Source organism: Mesoplodon densirostris, chromosome 7 (assembly GCF_025265405.1).
Source record: "Mesoplodon densirostris isolate mMesDen1 chromosome 7, mMesDen1 primary haplotype, whole genome shotgun sequence".
NCBI classification, from domain to species: Eukaryota; Metazoa; Chordata; class Mammalia; order Artiodactyla; family Ziphiidae; genus Mesoplodon; species Mesoplodon densirostris.
This window is the reverse complement of record NC_082667.1, coordinates 101,986,597-101,998,640: the sequence shown is the minus strand read 5'-3', so window position 1 is coordinate 101,998,640 and position 12,044 is coordinate 101,986,597. Positions and strand designations below refer to the sequence as shown.

General features: G+C 36.5%; 1 protein-coding gene across 1 annotated transcript in view; it reads right to left on the bottom strand.

Annotated features, from left to right (window-relative positions):
- DDX10 (DEAD-box helicase 10) overlaps nucleotides 1-12,044 on the bottom strand; it is a 273,250-nt gene that overhangs the window by 213,089 nt on the left and 48,117 nt on the right. Inside the window, exon 13 of the mRNA XM_060104813.1 lies at nucleotides 8,680-9,154. Coding sequence (XP_059960796.1) covers nucleotides 8,680-9,154 — 475 coding nt within the window. The remainder of the gene's footprint in view (nucleotides 1-8,679; nucleotides 9,155-12,044) is intronic.

The following is a 12,044-nucleotide window of genomic DNA, read 5'->3' as shown; positions in this document are numbered from 1 at the left end:
AATGAAGCTTACAAGAATTAAACACAGGATGCAAAAAATAAAATAAAATAAAAGCACCTGTAAGAAGACAAAAGAACATATATACCAACTCTATTTGAGCTACTCAACATTTAAGATTGTGTTCCACTTCATGGTACCAAAAAAATTGAGAATAAAGTTCCTTGACTCCTAGGTTTTATTGTAAAGAGTTTTCCCTTCTGTTTAATTCAACATCAATATATAAGACCCTTGCATACAAAGGTTATGACAATCTCAGGAATCACCAAGAGAAATGGAAATTAAGACATTCAAGTAGGTATATTATGAAGAGCCAAAAAGAAAAGTACTAGCATTTAGACAATTGGAATCCAGAGGTCAGTGGGATAAGTAAGTAAAGAAAGACTTCAAGGAAGAGGCAAGCTCAGCCCTGAATCTTGAAAGATAAGATGTGAAAGGCTGGAGTGGTGAGAATATCCTAGGAAGGAATCCCTTCAGTGTAAGTGGAAACTCACACTGGGAAGAATGCACTGGACTGGTAGTTTAACAGGGAAGGGGCTAGCTTACAAAGCCCAACTGAAAAGGATGAAATGAAGGGAGGCGTGGAAGGTCAACCACATGAAAAAAATAGATCTGAGAGAGGTTCACAGGAAGATGACTCAGAAGAACAACATTTGGGACCAATTACAAGGCTTATCCCACAAGCCAAGGCTGAGGTGAAAACGGTGTGGGACAGAAGAGTGGTAGTGCTGGTGGGAAGTAAAGAGGAACACTAAAAGTAGAGAGCACTGAAGTAAAGAAGAACTGCTAAGACGTAGAAATGACAGGAATCGAAAAAAGCACAGTCACAAGAATCAATGAGCCTGGGCACAACAAATTTCAGTTTTGCCACTTCACCAACTGTGGGACATTAGGCAAGCAACAGAACTTTTCAAAGCCTCTGTTTCTTAGCCCACAAAATAGGGATAATGCTGTGCAAGGTTGTGGAGAGTTTAAGCAATGAGATGCAATACTCGAAGGCATGATAGATTATAGAAAACCAAAAGATGTTCATCATTTCCTGATCTTCTTCTACAAAACCACAGTTGTCTGCAAGAAATTTCTGGAAATAAGTGAACATGGTTCATTCCCATTTTTAATTTAAATAATTATGGGGCTAAAAAAACAGCTAAATCAGCACTCTCCTAAAGCAGCTCATCAGCATGCCCAATCACTCCCCAAACAAGGGCATTACTTTCTCTAATGCCATGTTTTTTTAATTTTTATTGGAGTATAGCTGATTTACAATGTTATATTAGTTTCTGCTGTACAGCAAAGTGAATCAGCTATATATATACATATACCCACTCTTTTAAGATTCTTTTCCCATATAGGTCATTACAGAGTTTTCAGTAGAGTTCCCTGTGCTATACAGTAGGTCCTTATTAGTTATCAATTTTATACACAGTAGTGTGTATATGTCAATCCCAATCTCCCAGTTTATCCCTCCTTCCCTTCCCCTGCTGGTAACCATAAGATTACTACATCTGTGACTCTATTTCTGTTTTGTAAATAAGTTCGTTTGTACCATTTTTTTAGATTCCACATATAAGCAATATTGTATGATATTTGTCTTTCTCTCTGACTTACTTCACTCAGTATGACAATCTCTAGCTCCATCCATGTTGCTGCAAATGGCATTATTTCATTCCTTTTTATGGCTAAGTAATATTCCATTGTATATATGTACCACATCTTCTTTATCCATTCCTCTGTCAATGGTCTAATGTCCATTTTTAAATCAACAGTCTTAAACATATAAACAATACCCATAACCTAGTATCTTCTATATAATGTCTTCTAGAGGTATACTGCACAGTATTAATATCCACAAGAATACTGCCAGTTAACTGGACAGAGAACTCCACCCAGAAAAATATTCATATAATAAGGAATTTCATTTAATGACTCCACATGAAATATCTACTACTAACATCATTTTTAGTTTTATTTATAACCAATCGATTCATTTCCACAGGGCCCTGTGCTTGCCTAGTTCTGGTCTGATTATACCAAATTATAAGTTCTCCTTAAATACCTGGCCATGACATCACCTGACCTGTGGTATCAGTGTAGACCTTATCACTCTCCAGATCAATGCCGGACACTGAAAATGTGAAAACTGCTCTATCAACTATGCTGAAATCAAAAAGTAGTCTTGTTTCCTGATACTACACCTGGAATAAATTAAATACATCACTTTTTCTCTCTACAATGCGACCTGATTCAGAAAAAGCCTTTATTTTTCAGCACTACCTCGGACACTGCCTAGCCATTGCACTGGCAAAGTTCTATCAACCCTTTACCTGTATGTTCCTATTATACTTCATCAAGTAGAAATAATAGCTAATTTTAACCATGCTCCTTCTACATACACAAACTGTGCTGGTTGCTTTCTATCTCTAAGCATCACAATAACTCTGCCAGGTAGTAACTTTACAGAGATGGACACTAAGCCTCAGAAAGGCTAACTACTGAAACTAAACATCATACCAGAAATAGCTCCCACACTAAACTCACACTTCTTGTGAGTAAACTTCTTGTGGCCATGGTTTTGCTCATTCTGTACTCTCTGTTTAGAATGCTTTTTCCCCTTCCTATTAACTCATATCCATTCTTTAAGGCTCAACTTCTCTCAGGATGTCTTCTCTACTGTGGTGCCAATGTTAACACTTTAAAACATATGGTTTCAAGAATCAATAAATGAACAGAAATCTAAGATTCTGTACTGAAATTTTGGTTTAATAGTCTGATATGTTAACTAAAGTATAAGGCTCTGAAACGTACTAAGAACCTAGCACAGCCCCTGGCACCTTGCAGGCACTCAGTAATCACTGCTGTGAGGAGAAAAAAATGAAAGCGAGAAGGGAGTGAAAGGGAAAAGGAGAGGAGACAGGAGGCAGAAAAATCCCAGCTCCCAAGTATCGGAATCTTGATGCAGAACTTCTAATATATTTATAAGAGAATACTCATAAGCAACAATTTAATAATAAAATTAGCTAACCTATGTTTTACCACCGACAGTGAGTTCTTAAAATACTAAGAATTTTGTGCCAAAATATAAAATTAAAATGTAAACAGAATATAGATTCAGCTCTAAGGACAAAGAATAATTTATGAGTATCATTCAAATCTTAACCAAGACTGATGTATGTTTACTGTTGAGAAAGCTTTAAAAGGATACTTGCTGAGCTAAAATGGAATCCACCTATCAGTCTCATTTCTAAACAACTGTAAAATATGAGAGAGAAAAGTATTTGCTTAGAGATTTCATTCTCATATTTAAGAACATGTTTTTAAATCATTTTCAATTTCAACATTTTAATTATATATTCACGCTGTTCTCTAACACTGTCTCTCTGGAAGCTAACTTTCTAGACACCCAACAGCCAAGAAAGCAAGGCAAAACAAAAGTCCCTTCCCTATGGTGGGAGCTCAACCAAACTTCTCTTACTACCGTAGCGCCTAATCAGCCCAAGTGTGCTCTCTCCCGCCCATTTCTTTCATGGCTCCATCACTCATGACTCCCTCTCCAACGCTAAGGAGATCTGTTTCTCTGTCAATGCCTTGAACCTGTCAAATGGAAAAGAACTGTGACAGGGCAGTCTTCCAGAGGATACCACTTGCTCCTGGCACTCAGTACCTCTCTTCTCCATTTATGCCCAAGTCTAAAGAGGTAAACTTATCAATTCTGTGTTCAAAGTGCACACAATGGGTTGCCCAAAATTATCTACAATGCTTTCAATTACACTGGCACTACCCATTTACAGAAAGTAAACCACACACAAATGACGGTAGGCAACAGGATAAACGAGAAAGAGAATGTGATCTGACATCAGGGATAGACTGAAGTACTAACTCCACCACTGTAACCTTGGAAAAGTCACTTAAAAGTCTCTGAAATTTTAAATAATAGCATCTGCCTTTCCTGTCATGAGGATAAAATGAATACTTGCAAGGAAAGCACTGGTATATGGTAAAATACCAAAAAATATATCATTTTATTAAGGATAATGATATGATAAACAAAGTCCATGTAATCTGTAATCCAATGTGTTCCCACTGACTCCACATCTCAATTGAGTTCTACAACTGCTCCAAGGGAGCAAGAAATGAGGAAAAAGATAACAAGGCAAAGAGAACAGCCTGTGATAGAGGTAATGAAACCAGTTCCCTTGCATGCCTGGTATGCTGTCCCTAAAGAAAATTCTAAAACAGGAGCAACAAAAATATTTGAACAAAGGCAGCAGTGTCTGAAAAAGTTTGGGGTTGGCCAAAAAGTTCGTCCAGGTTTTTCCATCAGATATTGCAGAAAAACCCAAACGAACTTTTCGGCGAACCCAACACTTAATCTCTCAAGAAGAAAAGATTCATTTATATATGTAAATGATAGTATTATTTCCCATTTTGTGTAAAGTTTGTTTGGTTTTCTTTACTTTATCAGGTCTATCCTTAAAAACAGGTAGTAAAAGAAAAAAGCAGCTTCCAGTGAGTGATGGCTGCAATGCAATACGAAAATATAAATTGCCAAAACAAAGGCTAAATAGGAAAGTCAAGTTGAGAGTGTGGATACAAAACCACACTCAAAACCAAATGCCTTGAAAACATGATAAAGAACAACAACAACAACAAAAATGATAATCTGGTAACAAATAAGTACTGATTTTGAAAATTCAAAGGCAAATAACAGGTAAAGTTGACAAGCCTTTCTACTTCTATTTCAGCTAAAGAGCCAATAATTTTAACTCTACTTTTTGTATATAGTACTAGGAAATGTGCACGAAGATACAGAAAAACATTCCTTTATTGGCTTCTTAAAAATCCTGTAACTGCCCCAAAAGTTCCCTCACATTTGACACAAACACCATAATACTTCCCATTTGTTATGGTTTAAAAAAAAAAAAAAAAAAGCAGGTATTTTAAAGATAGAACTTTTTATAGTATGCTATGCAAACGTATTCTTAGTTAACAGAATTTTACATCATTATTATTAGATATTTTTATTTACTATCTAAATTACAAACCTTGGCCTGCACAGCTATATCATTCAAGTCAAATAAATAAGTCACTTCTGCTCATGTTTATAGAAAATTCAACAATACCTTTTGAATTATTGTAAGTCAATCAGGCAAATCATACTTAGTTTCAAAATACAGATTTCAAAGAATATACTCTACATATGTGAGTTCTACATAATTCATAGCAAATAAAACTATCAAAGTGAAAGAAGATATGAGTGATTCACTTATTCATTCATGAAACGTGTGAAATCTGCACTAGGTCCTAGACACTGTATCAAGCCATGAACACATACTGGTCAGTAAGACAATAATTTCAGGAAATTGAAAATCCAGTAAGGAAGGCAGGCAAAAAATGTGGTGGGAGGTATAAAATAATTAAAAGCCAGGAATAGTAATTAAAGTTTAAGGACATCTTGCAAATCGACAGGAAAAAGACCAATATCATAAGAGAAAAAAAGAGAGAGGAAAACAAGCAATATACACACAGAAATTATACAATGGATAAATAAGTGAATAATGTTCAATAACAGAATCAAGGAAAAATAACTTCAAATAGTAAGTTTGAATTTCTCACTGTTTGTTTCAAAACAGTAAAAACATGTGGATATTCGGTGTTGGTGTTAGTAAATGGGCACGGACATAAAGCCAGTGGGACAATGATCAATATGACCTCTCTGCAGGACAGTTTGGCAAAATGTATCTAAAGCTTTTAAAATGTGTCATGTCCTCAAAGTCATTACAGGAAAACTACAAACCAATATCCCTTATGAACACAGAAGCAAACACCCTTAACAAAATATTAGCAAATAAGCGTCCTGTAATAGATACAGGAAAGCACATCACGAATGAGTAAGGTTTACCATAGGAATTTAAGGTTGGTTCAACATTAGAAATATCAATGTGCTGACAGAATAAATAACAACAACTCTATGTTCACCCTAATAGTTGCAGAAAAAGCATCTGACAAAATTCACCATCCATTTCTGATAAAAACACTAAACCAGCCAGAAATAGAATGAACTTCCTCAACTCATTAAAAGCATTTACAAAAAACCTACAGCTAACATCGGATGTAGTGGTAAAGGACTGAATGTTTCCCCTCCCTAAGACAGGAACAAGACAATGATGTCCATTCTCGCTACTGCTGTTCAACATACAGTGTAGTCAAGTAAGAAAATGAAATAAAAGACACACAGATTGGAAAGGAAGAAATGAAACTATCTTTATTCACAAATACCATGACCAGCTACAGAGAAGATCCAAAGAAAACTCCAAAGAATCTCAAAAAACAGCCACAAGAACTTAACAGGACAGTTTAGAATGACTGGTATGCAAAAACTGTACTTCTATATTCTAGCAACAAAAAATGAGAAACTGAATTTTTTGAAGTATTTATAATAGCATTGAAAACTATAAAATAGTAAGAGAGGGCTACCCTGATGGCGCAGTGGTTGAGAGTCCGCCTGCCGATGCAGGGGATGCGGGTTCGTGCCCCGGTCCGGGAAGATCCCACATGCCGTGGAGCGGCTGGGCCCGTGAGCCATGGCCGCTAAGCCTGTGCATCCGGAGCCTGTGCTCCGCAACGGGAGAGGCCACAACAGTGAGAGGCCCGCGTACCACAAAAAAAAAAAAAAAAAAAAAAGTAAGAGATGGATCTAACAAAATATGTGGTAAGACGCACATGCTTAAAATTATTAAAAAATGCTAAAAGATATTAAAGAAGGCCTAGATAAATGGAAAGATATGTCATATATTGAATCGGAAGAGTCAATATTGTTAATTCTCCCCAAATAGATTTATAGATTCAATGCAATCTCAATGAAAATATGCAAAGACTTTCTGTAAATATTAACTAGCTGATTCAAAAACTTACAGGGAAATGCAATGGTCTAAAAATGCTCAAAATTTTTTTAAATATCAAGTTGGAAGACTAACACTATCTGACTTGAGATTTACCATAAAGCTATACTAATCGACACCGGTGTTATTTATGAAAGGGTAACTGTATAAAACCAAGTGAGTCAACACAGAGACCTACACATACATGGTCAACTAACTTTCAACAAAGAGTCAAGGTAACTAGAATGGAAAAAGGACAGTAATTTCAGAAAACAGTACTGGTTCAACTGGACATCCACATGGGGGGAGGGAGGCATTGGAACCTCGACCCTTACTCACACCATACACAAAAATTAAATTGAAATGAACACTAGTCCTGAACTCAAGTGCTAAAACTATAAAATGTCCAGAAGAAAACGTAAGAGAAAACCTAAATCAGACTTCAAAAAAACAGATTATTGGTCAAGATATGATTAGAGTGAGAATACCTAGATTCAAACTCCAACTTTGCCAATAATTAATTGTGCACCTCATTATTTTATTATCTCTGTATCTCCGTTTTTTTCCTCTTACTTGTATAAAGATAGAGTACTTACCTATAGGGTTATTCAAGGACCAAATGAGATAATGTTTAGAAAATGCCTAATACATAAAGTACTCAGTAAGTATGTTTGCTACTTTTAAAATTTTTATTTAGTTACTTTAAAAAACACCTATCCAGGGCTTCCCTGGTGGCACAGTGGTTAAGAATCCGCCTGCCAATGCAGGGGACACAGGTTCGAGCCCTGGTCTGGGAAGACCCCACATGCGGTGGAGCAACTAGGCCCATGAACCACAACTACTGAGCCTGTACTCTACAGCCCACGTGCCACATCTACTGAAGCCCGTGTGCTCTAGAGCCCGTGCTCCGCAACAAGAGAAGCCACTGCAATGAGAAGCCCACGCTCGCTGCAACTAGAGAAAGCTGCGCACAGCAATGAAGATCCAACGCAGCCAAAAATAATAATTAATTAATTTTAAAAAACACCTATCCAAGTTTCATAGTTCAAAATTTAGTATTTCCTATTGTGACTCTTAGAACTGTATAAAGAATAAGAGTTCAGGTTCATTTTTCATTCGATTCTCTCCAAAGAAATGATAAAGAATAAGGCATACAAAATTAAAACGAAAATAAGGGAAGGGTGGAGAAACATTTACTGTGCACCTACAAGTACCCCAGGAAACAGGTGCTTTACCTTGATTATCTCTTTCATTCCTCCTAGCAGGTGCCTAGTGAGAAACAAAGGACCTATGTGAAACTTAATAAACCTTCATAAGCGGCCTTTAAATAGAAGTGCTGGCTTTCTTTTTAAGATTCTGGATTGGTGCCCAAAACCAAATGTCTCATTAAAAGTTTAGAGAGATTGAATTGTTATAAGGAATATTTATAATTATTTAAACCAGAAAGTAGTATACTAAGAATCACAATGAAGGATCCTCACATCATAAACCACAAAACCCCGTCACCTTATTACTTAATCTTATAATCATGAAACTGGCTACTTTTTAAAACATGCATCAGAAAACCAATAAATGAAAAGATTAAAGCTGTCAACCTCTTAGAAGTCCCAAAGTTATGAAAAATGAGAATTCTTTAGCACCTATTCAATCGTTAAAGATGGAGAAGGAGGGAGAGTTCACAGCAAAGAAAATCATTCCTCAAATTTCTCCTGGTTATTTTCCCATAGTTCCCCAAAGGCAACAGGCAGCACGTGGTAAGAAGTGGTAGGAAATAATAGAAGATCCTCCACTAGAGTAAACTTACCTGTAATGTTTTATTCTCTTTAAGATCCAACCCAAACACATTGTGCCTCTTCACCTTAAAGAAGTCAGCATTGAGGCCATCGTCCTCCTCATCATCATCTCTGTCCAAGAACTGCACAGGAACTTCTTTGTTCTTCTGTGACTCTTTGTTGCTAGGGACAGACTGAGGTTGAGACCCTTTTGTCTTTCCCGGTTTCTCTTCCATTTCTTCTTCACATTCTTTCTCTTCTTCCTCTTCATCACTAACACCACTAGCCAGTCTGTACTCTGTCCCTTCTGGTATTTTCCCACCTTTCTGGAAAACAGATATTGTCTCATTGAAGTAGGCTCTAAATTCTTCCACTTCATCATTGGTGAGGGAGAGAGTCCTTGGCTCAATTACTTTCTTATCTTGACTCACTACCAGTTCTTTGTTGGGTTGTTTTTGCATTCGCTGAAGAAATCTTACCCGTGGTGCCACAGCAAGACCAAGAGATCTTAAATATGAGCAAATGAAAACAGTTATCTCAGCACACTGATGGTGTGTTTATGAGTTTATTATGAAATGGTTTCTCAGGAGTTGAGATTTTTGGAACTTTTTTTTAAGAAAACGTTCCTCTGAGATACAACTCAGTCTTGACACGTTAGGTGATCTAAAAGATAATGAATACCTGTCAGAAAATATTGGAGATACCCCATTTTCCATTAAGATGGTAACACAGTTAATAAAATAAAGAGCATGAGACCAGAAACAAGGGAACAGTTCAACTACTAAATCTGCCTATTTCCAGTATAACTCTCTCAGCCTCAGCTTTCGCAAATGTGAGATAACAATAACTACCAGGCCTATCTCACAGTTGTTATAAATATCTGATGTACTAACTATATGAAAATACTTTGTAAAATATAAATACTAAAGCTGGAAAAGACATGACCATGAAAGAACAAAACACAGTTCTCTGCAATGAATGAACTCAAGTATTATCATCCTCCCTTCTAACACATATAATGTGGCACAATCACTTCTATAAAAATGGATTTTTATACTTGAGACCAAAAAAGAAAAAAAAATCTTATTTTCTCCTTCTAAGATCAAGATTTACTTTATGGTCAGGTCTTTCCCAGCTTCTAAGTTCCCACAGATGAATTGAAAAGAAACTCTTAAAGCAAGGCCTGCTATAATAAAAAGCTAACATTAGAAAATGGACCAACTGCCTTTTTCCTATAAGACACAATTCACAGAAACTGAGAGGTGTGGTTGTAAAACCTGGATTCATAAATAGAACTGTTGAGGTTAAAATCCTGGCTCTGTCACCTATTAGCTATATGATCAAAGGACATTATTAAACCTCTCTATACCTCAGTTCTCTCATTTGCAAAATGGCATGACAAGAGTATCTACATTATAGGGTCATTATAAAAATAAAATGAGTTCACAGAGGCAATGCATCTAAAAGAGTGCCTAGCACACAGGCAGCCACTACTGAGCACTTGTCATTATTACTGTTATAGCGGATACAGTTAGGATCACAAACTCAATACGCATCAGAGCATTTCTCTCAATGTATTACAGTTACATTTACACGTCTTTCTCTGCTACTAAACTTGGACTTCCTTTAAGGTAGAAGTACATAACCATACAGCTATAATTTTTTTTTTTTTCTTTTGCAGTACGCGGGCCTCTCACTGTTGTGGCCTCTCCCATTGCGGAGCACAGGCTCCGGACGTGCAGGCTCAGTGGCCATGGCTCACGGGCCTAGCCGCTCCGCAGCATGTGGGATCCTCCCGGACCGGGGCACGAACCCGTGTCCCCTGCATTGGCAGGCGGACTCTCAACCACTGCACCACCAGGGAAGCCCCACATCTATAATTTTAATGCCTAGCTCAATGAACTAGACATATTAGGTATTTAAAACATATTTCTTTAATATTCAAAAAAGCATTTTACTAATATAAATAAATAAATAAAACATATTTCCTCAGTAAAATCGTTTTTTAATACTTTATTTTATTCTACACACATAGCACTGTTTTAGGTATCAAAGGCTTCTAAAGGAAATTATAGATCAAGGAAATTATACATCTAAAATCCACAAAAATTAAATTAAAACACCAAGTTAAACTGTACCAGTAATTTAGGCTCAGAATTTAACTTTCTGCTTCCCCAAGCATCACCAACAAAAAGCAAAGGTCTTCAACGGTAAACAGATGAGATTTACTAGCATCTGTGGCAACAAAATGTCCTCTAAATATGGCCCTGCAGCATTAAAAGACCTGTGCCTCTCCTGTTTGCTAGTATCTCAGCTATGTCAATGAGAAAACCAGGAAACCAGGATAGAACTTCATGAAGCACAAAAATCAGCTAATAACCTAGACCATGAATCATATCCAGAAATTTTAAAATTCGTAAAGAGATAAGCAAACAAAAACATGTTATCCATGGCATGTGATTTTCCATCCATTACCTAAACAAAAAGTCAGTGACCTTACTTTGTTATCTAGCAAATTAAATGGCTCTAAAATGTTACAACTGACAAATTACCTGTTATAATGAACTTGCAATCTAACATGAAGAATGGAAAACAGCAGCTCACTCGGATACAAGTTTTTATTAGACTCAACTTAAAGGTAAAGGTACTCGAATTCCTGGAAAGCAGGCCAAATACACAGATCTTGCTTTGAAAGTACATATTTCATCACAGACTAGGAGATTTCAATCTGACATTCAAAGTATGAGTAACCTTAAAGGTGCTTCTATAGGATTCTGTCAATGCTTTTCCCACACGTGGGACCCCATTGAAAAACAGATGGTCCTCCTTTATGCCTGAAAAGGTTAGGAAAAAAAATCCTTCAACTACTAAGCCAAAACAAGACCAAGAGTTCCGTTTTCATATAATACTAACCACAATTACAAAAGACAGACATTTTGCCATGGTAACTGTGAGCACCTGTAAGAAACACCAAGACACAAAGAATATCCAGGCAATAAGCAGCATGGGAAACCAATCTAAAAGAAGGGAAGAACTGACAAAGAGACTTGCATCCAAAGCATAAAAAGAACTACAGTAAACCAAGCCAGCTTTTTAGAAAACAAGAGGGCTATAGACATTTAAAGATTTCAAAGAATGCTTGTCAATTTCTCTCCATCTCCAGTGTAACTTTCAGGAATTCATACTTACAAGTAAGAAACTTCTTCCTGACTAAAATTCCTGACTGAACTGAATGCTCAACCAGTTTTCTACAGTTTATATAATCTTTTTCTCTGCAAATCTTCAACAGATTCTTTTAAGGTAAGGCACAGTGGTTTAAACTAAGACTCTCAAAACCAGGTTTCAAACAAATTCCCTCTAACTTTAAGGATTCACAAACAAAACTATAATATGAATA